Source organism: Ceratotherium simum, chromosome X, assembly GCF_057802395.1.
Source record: "Ceratotherium simum simum isolate JZ-2026a chromosome X, ASM5780239v1, whole genome shotgun sequence".
Classification (NCBI taxonomy): domain Eukaryota; kingdom Metazoa; phylum Chordata; class Mammalia; order Perissodactyla; family Rhinocerotidae; genus Ceratotherium; species Ceratotherium simum.
Genome location: NC_141940.1, coordinates 18,623,569 through 18,636,684, shown reverse-complemented (window position 1 = coordinate 18,636,684; position 13,116 = coordinate 18,623,569). Strand labels below are relative to the sequence as shown.

Here is a 13,116-nt window from a genome sequence, read left to right as displayed (position 1 = left end):
CAACAGTTGGCCTCTGCGAACGGGAGAGTGCGACCTGGAGGGGACCGGCCCGGCCACCGCCGCCGGCCTCGAGGGGAGGAGCGAAGAGCGCCTGCCGGAAAGCTGCCTCCCCAACGATGCAATAAGGGCTCTCACAAATACCCCACGCACCCGCCAGCACCAAAATCCGGTGAACTCTTTCACAGGTTAAGCCGTCTGCATTTGCATAACCATCTCCAAACCGAGATTCAGGTTTCCTGTAATCGGTCCTTTCAAAGGTTTGTAATTGAATGTGCAATTAACCCTTAAAATGAGGTGAGAAAAAAGGGGGGAAAAATACCCTTCTCATCCAATACCTTCCGGAAAGCAGGAGAGTTCCCAAAAGTCAGGGTTTGGAGGAGTGGAAAGTCGTTTTGCTTTTTAAAGGCGACTTCTAAAGCCGCTGTAGCTACTAAAATTCCTAATCCGTGTCAGCGGTTGGAAGAGAGGCAGAGAGGGTTTTTAAAGAACATCAATGAAACATCAATTCATGTTCCACGTTTTGCGCCCCCCGGAATCTGGCAAGCTCTAGAAGGTTCCCCCACCCCACTGGCAACCCCCCACCCCCACCCGGCCTCTCGTCACCCACACAACAAAGCGGGGAGCCCAGTAAGGAGTTCAACCCGGAAAAGGCGAGGGAGCCAGTGACACGCACTTTGCGGGCCAGAGTCCTCTGGGGCTTCCTGGGACCGGGCAGACCGCGCGGGGGAAGGGGGGCGGTGGTAGCAGAGCGCGGGAGTGGCACCGGGCAACTCGCAGCGCGCCAGGGGCCGCCGCGTCCGCGGGGAACGTTCTGCGCGGGGGCTCACTCTCGCGCTCCCTCTCTCGCCTGCCCATTTCTCTCTTGGGTACCTGCGTGCGGCGCGGGGGGCGGCGGGGCGAGAGGGGTTCCGCGGCCCCTTCTCCGGGGTGCCAGTCTCTGCGCTCGCCTCCCGGGGGCTCCCACCTACCGTTGATCTCGTGCGTAGGGGCATCGTTCTTGTCGAAGCCTTTGGACACGTAGAGACGTCGCACTTCCGAACAACTTTTCGACTTGAGCTCGGCAGCCAGCAGCGCGGCGCTGAGCGCGGCCAGGGTGCAGAGAAGCGCGGGCAAGCCGAACCGTGCCATGGTGCGGGCCGGGGCGGACGCGCTCCCACCTTTGCGACCGACGGAAAGTCGCGGGCGTGGGCCGAGGGGCGCGGAGTCGAGGGCTCGAGAGTGGAGCGAGAGGGCGAGGGAGCTGGAGTTGGAGGAGGAGAGCAGCAGGATGAGACGCGGGGCGAAAAGTGGAGCTGGGCCTCGAGCGTCAGCCAACGGTCCCCGGTGCCAGGCGCCCGGCCGGGAGAGGACGAGGAGGAGGGCGTGGAGGCGGTGCGCGGCCCCAGGGAGCGGAGGCCGGGCCGGTGACCTCGGGGCTCCACGGGGGCAGCGAACGAGGCAAGCTGGCCGGCCGGCGGGACAGGGGCGCGAGGAAGGAGGGGAAGGTGGCAGGCGCCGCGGGGGCCGCGGAGGGTGTGGGCGGCGGCGGGCGCTCGCTGCGCGCTGCTCGGGCTGCCCGGCGCTGGTCCGCTCCCCCGGCTCGACTAGACTCCGCTCACTCTGCCCTCGGCCGCGCGGCTGTACCCTCCTCAGCTCTGCGGCTGATTGACTGGCCGGCGTGCGCGGCGACGCTCGACAAACTTGGCCCAGCGGGCGGCACTCAGGGGGAGGGGGCGGGCGGCGGGGGGGCAGGAGACAGGCGGGAGCACGCAGAGCCGGGACGGGAGAAAACCTGGAAGCGGGGTTGGATCCGGAGCGGCCAAATCCACTTCCTAGGGGGCCGCACCGGGCGCGCGGGCACTCCCTCGCGCGACACGCCCCGCTGGGCTCCTCCCTTCTCCCCTCCTCCTGGGAGGCGGGGAGCCTGCCCGCCGCCCCCCCCATCGGGGGAGGAAAGGCTAACTTCTCTGGGGCGAAGGGCCCAAGTCTTGGGGGACCGAGCGCCTTGGAACTTGTCCTGAAGCCCACGTCCGAGTTATAGGCCTTCTGCGCGCGGCCACCTGACCCGCTGCCCGCCGGCCTAAGCCGGGCAGAGCCCTCCCGCCTCAGTACCTGCTCCCCCACTGCCGTCCCGCAGCCCGGAGGACGCTCCTAACCGCCCAGCTCCTGGGCTCGGAGGGGAAGGCGCTGGCATTACTCGCATTGTTTCGCTGCAGGCACCATGGGGACTTGGGATTCCCAGCTGGCCCTCTAGGGCCTCACCTGGCCTCCTCAGACCTGCTTCCCAGCAAACGGTGCTCATGGAGCGCCGACTTATTCGGATCCCTAGCAGGCTTTCTCCTCCCCCGCTTTCCCCCTCCAACACCCCCTCCCCCGCCTGGTTCTGCTTCCATTCTAACCAAACCCTGAAGCAGGAGAAACCCCTCAACCACGAGGCGATGGGACCAAGTCAGGGTTGCCCTTGGAGACCTTCTGGCCCAAACCCTCCTGCATGTAGGGAAACTGAGGCCCAGAGAAGGGAAGTGACTTGCTAATAGCACGCAGCTAGGGGGGTCGGTCCAGAACCCGGAACTTTACTCCCCCATCACATGGAATAATGGTAGCCCAGGACCCCCAATTCCCCTCCACCCTCAAGCCTCTTGAGAGAGACACCTCCCTGGGACCCAGACTCTACTTAGCCACCAGAAAACTGGAAATGGGCGAGTCTTCCCACCTTCCAAGCTTTGTCAGATTCCATTAATGAGTGTTTTTGAAGCTCCCCGGGCTCCTTTAATGAAGGGAACTGTGCAGATTGGAAACTTGTCATTACCGTTGTTATTGTTACAATCTGCTTTAAGAGGTTAGGGTGAGAAGTGCCTCAGACACCTCGGGAGTGTGCTGGGAACTGGGCAGATAAAAGGGGCTGGAACTTATTATTTGGCAAGACTCTCAATTCCCATAAAATTACATAGGGTGAAGATATGAACCATCATTACAATTATCGCCCTCATAGGGTTTGTTGAGACATCCTTTACTGTTGTTTGTAAACCACATTGACATGGTTAGCTATGAGGAGCCATAGAAACTAGCGTAGCTGTTGTTTTGAATGCCCGCTGCAGACTCTTCTACATTTTATTAACTCTTGGAGATCATCAGGATAAACAGACAAATTGTGACCCATCTATAAGTGGGACTTGGAACTTCTGTGGGTTGGCAGAACATTTAACTCTAACTAGGAGAGGAGTTTTTCTAAATATGCAAATTCAACTACAAATGAATTTTCTGCCATTTTTGAGGGACTTTTAAATAGTCCAGGTATTCTCGAAACCGATAATCATCATGTCCTCAAAGCATTGCTAGGGCTTAGTCCAGCACCTTTAACTTTCATTGATTGATGCATTTACTTAAAGATGTTCTTTACCAAAGAGAATATGATCTGAGATGCAACCAGCATTAATAATAAAATGAAATCCAGTGACCATAGCAAGAAAAAGATACTCCCAAAATGTGAGGCCCAAATCAGAAAGCTTCTTTTCACACCACGTCCGGGGGGAACTCATTCCTTGCCCCCCAATTTACTCCGGCTCTTCCTGTTCATGTATTATTAACCAAAACTTGAGGCTTTTCCACAAGAAACAGTAACCTCTGGCTAGAAACGGATCTGGACAAGTCTGAACTTTACCACACCAGGCAGGCACCCCAAGCCCTGCTCAGAGGCGGCTCCCACTTCAAAGCCTCCTTTCATTTAAATACAAACAGGGTGAACAACTGGCAATCTACGAAACAAATACCATCCAGCTTCCCTTTTCAGATGGCCTGCAGCTCCTCCTTCCCACCTCCCACCCCTACTCCAGCTCTTCTCTTCCAAAGAGGCTCCTTAGTGGAGATGCACCTATTCTGTAAATTATCTGAACGCCAAAAAGTGGATTGGGGGCTGCACATAGAATGCAAGAATCGACAACTTCTCACGATGATCAACTCGCATATAGCACTTTATTTTTGGCTTTTTTTTATTGTGGTAAAATACACAAACATAAAATTTACCATTTTAAAGTGTACAATTTGCTGGCATTAAGTACATTCACAATGGTGTACAACCATCACCACTATCTAGTTTCAGAATATTTTCATCATCCCAAAAGGAAACCCCATACCCATTAAGCAATCAAAGTCCATTCCCTTCTCTCCTCTGCCTCTGGAAACCACTAATCTGCTTTCCGTCTCTATAGATTTGCCTGTTCTGGACATTTCATATAAATGGAATCATTCCATGTATGGCCTTTTCTGTCCGGCTTCTTTCACTTAGCATCATGTTTTTAAGATCTGTCCATGTGGTAGCATGTATCAGTACTTCCTTTCTATGGCTGAATAGTATTCCATTGTATGGATATACAACTTTTGGTCATTGAGTACTTTACAGTTTGCAAAGTGCTTCCAGGTACTCTCTCATACTCCTAAAAAATTTTAGTGTTTTTTAAAAATACATAAGCAAACTGAGTCTCAGTGAGGTTATGTGGCTTGTCCACAGACACAGAGCTCTTGAGTGGCTGAACCAAGATTGATAAATTTAAGACCTCTGACTAAATCTCATGTAATTTTTTGTTAGAAAACACAATATTCTGGGTCTCACTTAGGGTCAGCAGTGAATGTGCAACTGCCCAGATCTTGTAGAAGTGTCCCTGCTTCAGATTAATAAATGTTCATTGAGCACTTACTATGTGTCGGATGCTGCTCAGCCCTAGAGGGAAGGACGATGCACAAGCCAAAAGAAGTTTACAGTTTAAGGTAGTGGGTAAGACCTGTATGCAAAGGCTTGCTTGGATAGAATGCATTTGTGGTATACTTGGTTTTCCCAGGTGAGGCCTTTCTCCTGATGCAGCACTGGGGTACATTCGCTGGTGGGCAGAGGGAACAAAGTATGCACTCACTGCTGCTGTCCTCCAAGCCAAGACCTAGTTAAATCAGGTGCACTCTCTCAGCTTTAGAGGCACTACTCTTGGCCTGCTGGGGAACTACCTTGGTTGCCAAATATGGCAATGAGGAGTAGAACGTGACTTCCTCCCTTAGGAGAGGAGGTTGGCCTGCAGCCCTCTTGTCTCTCCCCACACCCAATCCATGCCTCCCATAAGCCACCAGAGTGAGCCTTTGACAACATCACCTGAACAATGTCCCTCCCCTGTTTAACCCTGTCTCCCTCTCCTGTGGCACCCCATTGCTTTCCAGATCAGTTCCTGACTCGTTCAACAGATCTGGATCTTTGCTATCAGGATATAGTCTACATTACCAGCTTTCTTACAGGCCTTTCCCAACCACGTATCTTCTGTCTGGCCCCACAAGAACACGTCATCATTCTCCATCATGTCATGGACTTCCTTGCACCCTTACCCTGCCCCTGCTAGGAATACCTTTTCATTCCCCTCCATTCCTTGGACAACTTCATACTCATCCTTCAAGACTCAGCTGAGATATCACCTCTTCTGGGAAACCTTCCTGGATTCCACCAAGCAAAGCTAATGGCTCCTGCTTCTAGGTCTCCAAAGCACTGTCTGCACAAAATGACTACCACACTTGCCCCACAGCAGAGGTCATGCTTACTCTGAGGATTCCTGCACCCTAGCCCCCAAGAGCTCTTTTAGCCTTATTTTTATTTGCATACCTAGTGCCAGCAAGAGTACACGTTCACTCAATGGGCAGTTTCCCAGGGGAATAAAAGACCTAGATTAGTATCTGAAATTTCCTGATTTTTAAATCTTAGTGACTACTTCAGCATTCTTAAAAGTTTACTGAACAAACTCAGCTTGTCTTCAGCCTAGATTTCACCCAGTAACTTTCCTCTCTCACCCCATGCCTCTCCTTTATAAGCAACCAAGCAAGCAGTGTCTTCTAACCACTTGCTGTGTACAAAGTTTGGTTCTGTGACGGCCCTAGAAACTTGAATGACCAGAGCCCTTTGAGGATCTGACAACCAGCTTGGGGAGGTAGGATCCATATGGACGTGGAGAAAGATACTGGCAAAGATAACACAAGGCAATGCATGTCCCCCAGGACAGTCATTCCAGTTTGCTCTTTGTTTCATAGTTGCCAGTCTTCTCTTTGTCCTTCTGGAAATTGTTACAGAAGTACCAGTAATTGAAGGATTAGCCACTTCGAAGGAGTTGATGTGGGTAGTCTGTTCCTGTCTCCTAATTCCATAGTATTCTTTCTCTAATGCCTTAAGTTTGCCTTATCTTTCCTTTTCCTTCGGAGAGCTCGTGTGTGTCCACAGCTTTAACCACCAGCTCCAGGCACCAGCCACCATACTTCCTTTTTGTGCCATTGTTGTCCACTGTTCTCCCAGGGCCATAGCTGCCATACTCCCTCTCTCTTCATTAATCACCTGGACAGATTGAGTCCTCCTTTCCATTCTGTGACCATCAATCCTTGTCTAGGTTGCATTACCTCTTGTCTGGACTGTAGAGCCAACCTCCTAACAGGTCTTCTGGCCTCCAACTTCTCTCTCCATCCATTCATGCAGGGACTGTCACAAAATCAATCTTCCTATAGCATCATTTGCAAGTGTCACACTCCTTGGTTAAAAAATCTTCCATGGGAAGACAATCTCACAGTAATAACTGATATTTGTTTAGTACCGCAGAGTTTAGGAATTGCTTCCACATGTATTATCTGTGAAGTATGTGTTATTTTCCATAATTTATGGGTGAGGAAACTGGTTCAGAGTCTTAAATTGAGGCCCTCTGAGTCCAAGTTCAATGACACAGCCACTTCTCACTATGCCCCAAGCCCAAAACATGCCCAGGAAAACTTCAAAGACAGTGCAAGACTGATGGATAAAGGAGTGGAGAAGGTAGGACTTTCTTTGGGACGTTAAGGATGGCGAGGAATCACTAGGCAGAGAGAAGGAGCGGAAATGTGTGAGGTCACTGTAAGCCAGTGAAGACACTCTTAACTGAGTACAGGTTCATCTGGGAGACTATCATGAAATAAGGTGCTGGATAATGGGGGCATGTTAACCTGGGATGGCAGTGCCATCTTGATCCTGTCAACATGAAGATTTATAAGCAGAGAGTGAAAAGATAAAAGCAGTGCATTAGAAAGGATGACCTGGGGAGGTGAGGAGGCATTGGATGGACTGAAAAGAGGCAAGTTAGGCCACTGCAGTCTTCTCAACAAAGTGATGAAGGCCCAACATTTCTTCATCCAGGGATTCTGTATGAAGAGCAGAAAATAAATAAATGACAGACAGAAAGAAGAAAGGCAGGGTTTCCCAGTGAAGGGGCTAGGCTATGGGGTCAGGCAGATGGAGAATTCAATCTTGGCTCTGCCTTTTACTGCCTGTGTGTCCTTAGATAAGTAACTTACCCTCCCTGAGCCTTCCTTTTCTCATGTGACATGCTTGCACTATGAGGATTACAAGAGAAGATATATGAAAAGCATTCTTCTTGGCCCGGAGCATGTCGAATTCCTTTTTGTGCCCTTAGCACCAGGCAGGGAGGAGAAAATACATAGATATTGAAGTAATCAGACAGTGCTTAGCATACTGCCTGGTACAAAGCATTCGTTTATTTATCCATTCACTCATTCCTTCATTCAAATATTTATTGAGGATCAACACTCTTTTAGGCTTTGGGAATATAGTTATGAATAAAACAATGTCCCTTCTCTCATGGATCCTAAAAGTTGGGGCTCAATAAATATTAGCTAATACTATTGTTATTATGGTTATTATAAATTCCATCTACTTCACAATTTGCTCAAACCCAGCCCTGCCAGCACTGAAATGCTATTTCGTGTGATAGTATATTGGTCCAATAATTTTGCATTGGGATGCATGAATTACATGTGTATTGGTTCATAATCAGCAGAGAATTATACAAGTTGTAGAACAGGGAGGGATCTGAGTTACTTTCATACAATATGGCTCTCTCACTACAGGGAAAGCATTTCTTATTATCCACATTTTCCTGATGAGATAACTGAGGCCCAAAGGGTAACATGGACATTCCTATGCAATACTTACATATCTACTGGTATTGATATTTTTTCATACTGTACTACTGGGGCAAAAGTGTTATGCAGTACGTAGCTTTTGTGAAAATTACAAGTCATTGGGGCTGCCCGGTAGTGTAGTGGTTAGGTTCACAAGCTCCACTTCGGTGGCCTGGGTTTGCGGGTTCGGATCCCGGGCGCAGACCTACACCACACGTCGGGCCATGCTGTGGCAGCAACTTACATACAAAGTAGAGGAAGACTGGCACAGATGTTAGCTCAGGGCTAATCTTCCTCAAGCAAAAAAAAATAAATAAAATAAAGGGAGATTGGCAACAGATGTTAGCTCAGAGCAAGTCTTCCTCACTTAAAAAAAAAAATTACAACTCATGTCTCATGCTCATAGGAGAACAAAAACCAAAGGCAGTATGAGAAGAGAGCTGATTATTCTTCTGTACACCTAAGCTTTTATTTATAGTCTAATTTATAAGGAACATTTCTAATTACTGAAAAAAAGAACCCACTTCTCAGTGAGTACACTTCTATGTGATGGCAAAATGGTTGCCATAGTTATTCATTACTCTAGCTTGTTGCACATGATTTGACCTACAGCTTTAGATGTAAAATGTGCATTTCAGTATAATTGGGAGAAAGTGCCTTCTCTAATTCGCCTGCTGGACATAAATGCTTCATTCACGGAAAGAAAATTATTTTTTTCTATCTTTTTGATTAAATGAAAACATTGAAACTTTGTGTTTGGCACTTAGATTGTGAAGGCACTTCTGGAACATTCATTTTTTTCAAAAATGTTTATATTTCTCTTCTATGTCTCAACTAGCTGATGAGAAAATTGCACAGGCAAAACGACAGGGTAGAGGCAGGGAACCCAGCGTTGTCTGAGCAGAGGCTTCTAGAACATGAGATCTGGAAGGGACCGTGGCATTTGTCTAGTCAATCCACCTCAAAGTTGACCTTTCCTTTTTTGTTTGAAATTTCAAGCATGTGAAAGACCGTCTAGGCAAAACATAGGTTCTGACTAGAACAGTAACAGTAGTAATGGTGTCCTCCAACCTTGCCGCTTTACTCAGGATTTCACCTGAGAACAAGAGCTCCTAGGTGTCAGGCACATTGTGGCTCACGATTGCAAAAGACACCGAGTGACAGGTGGTACTGTATATTGCATTTCATATTCATTCTCTAACCTTGTTTGAAAAACACACAAGCTGTCTGGTGGCAGCTTCACTGTTGCAGGGATTCAAGCAGCTGAAGGGCACCTCCCCAACTCTGGCCCTGAACATTATGGAACCTGTTCCCCCTCTGTGAGGATCAGGAAACTGAGCTACAAAACCAAGGCTCAGTTAGAAAGCGACAGAATATTTTTAACTGATGTAAGCAAGTTCTTAATGAAGTGCCAGTTTAGCCCCACAGGTTTTTGGACTTACACTTCAAACCTGAGCAGTCGGGATGAATTCCTTTTCTTCTGTTTTCTTCTCTTCCTCCTTTTCTTTTTCATCTTCTTTTGCCGTAGCACCATCATCCCTGCCTTTATGTGAAGAGACAATGTGCATTTTTAAGAAGACCCAGCAGGGAGTAGGCATTTTTATTCCAAAGAGATACCGCAGATAAAAAGAGTTGAAGCGAGTCAGGGTCAGACATAGTTTGACATTTGTCATTTTCTAACCACTGATGGGCGATGTCTACGGAACTGCTGCTGTTACTGCTGCTATAACAATAACACATTCAAATGAGCAAAGAAACTATGAAACCTGGACAGACATTCCAAGCATCTAGCTGAATCCAGGCCGCACACACAGCACAGGGGGCTTGGCCTTTCCCATGTCCCTCTCTGCTGACATATACAAGCTTCCCTTACTCCGACTGACTTGCAATAACTCTCACCGACATTTTCTTAATTCTCAGAGGACGCAGTGCTCTATTCCAGCATGCACAAGGCTTGAGGGGCAGGGGAGGATGCACAAAAGTTGGCAGAAATGAGGAAGAGGCTCTTCCCTGCTCTTCTACTTCCACCACCCCCAAGAGAACCCTGCCTTTCTTTTCTTGACTTCTCAGGGTGAAGGTAAGGAGGCATCTAAAAAATGTATCAAGAACAATTTTTCATAAGTCAAACTTCTGATTTTAAAGATTCTAGTGTAATTTCTGTGACTCCTAAATTTATTTCCTTTAAATTATGGATTTGTATGAGTTAGTCTACCTTTAATAAATATGTACAAATGATATGATTTTGAAAATTTGCTGTTTTTGTCAATATTTTAGTTACTATGAATAAAGGAATTTGAGAAAACCCCATGGGGTGTTGGAATGTTCTATATCTTGATCCAGGTGGTGGTTATGTGATGTATACGTATATAAAAATTCATCAGGCGATATACTTCAGATTTATACATTTTACTGTACGTGTGTTATACAAAAAGGGGGGATACAACAAACCACAACTATGATTTTTTTCAGTGGAAGAAGGGTTAGGGGTAGTGTATATACATGCATGCATATGTATGTGTGTGTGTATATATATATATATGTGTGTGTGTGTATAAAATTTGGAGACTTTTCTGTATTTTACAGTCAATATATGTGACTTTCACAGTCTCAAAAATAATAAATATATATATTTTTAAATGAACTTCACTGGTGAAGAGAAGCTCTCATTTTTCTTTCCTCCCTGATGTTTCCTGTCTTTTACTTACATCATATCTCAGCTCACTTAAACAAAAGTCTTCTTTCTTCTTGCATTATTCCCAAACATTTACCAAGCAGATACTCCAAATCCATCACCTTGGAGGCTCTCAGGTGGGCATGGGTATGGGTGATGATTAGAATGCAGTGCTGAGTTATCAAGGCCTGCTCAGGATGCTCAGAAGCTCCTAGAGCTGGAAGAGTGAATGCAACCAAGTCCTGGGGGGAGATCTGAGGATCAAGAATGAGAAGTGACTATATACACAAGCATCATGGGGCCAAACTGGTGGCATTACCAGCTATGGAGCCCAAAGTGGAAAACCAGGTAGAAACTACTTAAGTGTAAAACTTGGTTGGAAACTAGGGAGGAAAGTCAAGAGTACAAGCTACAAATTCTGTTGAGGGGCATGGCCCATCTTTATTAGTCAGGAGAAGCTGGATTCCTGGCTGTCAGACTGCTTAAAGGTAATAGGGTGAGATGATCACCTACTCTGAGCTGAATACCATTAGAGGTTGCACTTTTAAGGCCCAATACTCACTTGGCTCCTTTGTTATTTCTCTCTGGCTGGTGTAAGAGGTTGCTGCACTATACCAGATAATAGCTACTATTTTTTGAGCTCTTCTCATCTATATACCCTCCCTAAAAATATTATTTATCACCTTTTGAGCACTTGCTATGTGTTATTTAATCTTTGTGGCAACCCCATGAGGTAGTTTCTAAAGGCATCCCCATTTCACAGATGAGAAAACTGAGGCTCAGGGAGATTAAATCACTTGCCCAAGGGCACCCAGATGGTCAGTGGCAGAGCTGAGAGTTGTGCACGATTCTGATACTAAAGCCTGTGCTCTTGACCATGATGCCTGCCGTACAACATTATGTGCATCCTAGTGAGACCCTGTTTGGTGTCGGGCAGCCAGAAGTCAGTCATGGCCTAGACCCATGAGCTAAGATGCTGAGAAGCTTTCTCTCCTTTTTTTTAATTGAGTCAAAATTCACATGACATAAAATCATTTTCAAGTGAACAATTGAGTGGCATTTGGTACATTCACAATGTTGTACAACTACCACCTCTAATTAGGTCTAAAACTTTTCATCACCCCCAAAAGAAACTCTGTACCCATTAAGCAATAACTCCCCATTTCCCCCTCCTACCAGCCCCTGGTAACCTCTAATCTACTTCCTGTCTCTATAAATTTGCCTATTCAGACATTTCATATAAGTGGAATCATACAATATTGGTCCTTTTGTGTCTGTCTCATTTCATTTAGCATAATGTTTTTGAGGTTCATCTATGTTGTAGCATGTATCAATACTTTATTCCTTTTTATGGCTGAATAATATTCCATTGTATGGATATACACATTTTATTTATCCATTTATCAATTCACGGACATTTGGGTTGTTTGCATTTTTTAGATGCCCAGGAATTTATCGTAAGGAAATAACCAAGGAGATGCATAAAGAATTAGTTATAAGGATATTCACTGTGTGTATATACCACAATTGGTTAATCCATTCATCCTCTGATGGATCTTTATCCTGTTCCCACCTTTTAGCTGTTGTGAGTAACGCTGCTATGAACATGCACGCATGTGTATTTGAGTACCAGTCACCAATTCTTTTGGGTATTGACATACTTTCTTTATCATAGATTATGTACAAGTATTATGAGAGAAGTTTCTATCCTGTTGCCTTCCATGGGGCAGTAGTTGAGTAGTCTGTCTTCGGCAGATCTTGAAGAATGGCATGGTGAGAAGTCATTGGGCTGTGAATCCGGAGACCTCTGATTGAGTCCTAAATCTGCCACTTACCACTTTCTTGACTCCAATTTTCTCATCTCAGATATTTGAGCTCTGGAGTTTCTTCCAGCTCTGATACTTGATTTTTGCCTTAGACAAGATCCTGGCCCTCAAGAAACTTACAGTTTTACTGAGCAAACAAGACATGTCCCCCAAGAGACAATTGATGATCCACAACAGCTTGTGTGAAATACCAGTAATTAGTCTTACAGGTGTTTGGAAAAAGGAGTTTTTCTCTGTGTCTACCTTCTCCACCCAACATGAGGAAGCCATTTCAATGATTTTCAAATTTCTTATTGCAACAGCTGCTGCTGCTGCTGCCAGTAATTTAAATGTCTTAGACACTGCTAAGTTGGGATGTTACCCATAGGGACCAAGGGCAGCAGTGAAAACAGAAATGTTATAAAGGTTGAAGTGCTGATTGGTCAGCGATGCCCAATTCTGGCTGCACACAGCTAGCCCTTTACTAGAAAACGAGGAGCAGCTGGCCATAGTCCTCCCCCAACCTGGAGAATGGCTGCTTCTCTAAACTGAAGGAAAAGCAGCAAAAACTGCACCACTACCCAGACCATTGAAGAAACACTGCTCCAGCACCTGCATTGCAGCCTCTCCATTCGTTGCCACGTCCCTTCTCCGAATTCCATTTTAAATGTTAGTTGACAATTGGATAAAATCATA

At 46.6% G+C, this 13,116-nt stretch overlaps 1 protein-coding gene across 1 annotated transcript in view; it reads right to left on the bottom strand.

The window, feature by feature from the left end:
* Positions 1 to 1,643, bottom strand: part of GPC4 (glypican 4) — a 108,486-nt gene extending 106,843 nt beyond the window's left edge. The window contains exon 1 of the mRNA XM_004437266.3: positions 969 to 1,643. Within this exon, the coding sequence (XP_004437323.1) occupies positions 969 to 1,128 (160 nt within the window). The 5' untranslated portion in view covers positions 1,129 to 1,643. The remainder of the gene's footprint in view (positions 1 to 968) is intronic.
* Positions 1,644 to 13,116: the final 11,473 nt, after the last annotated feature.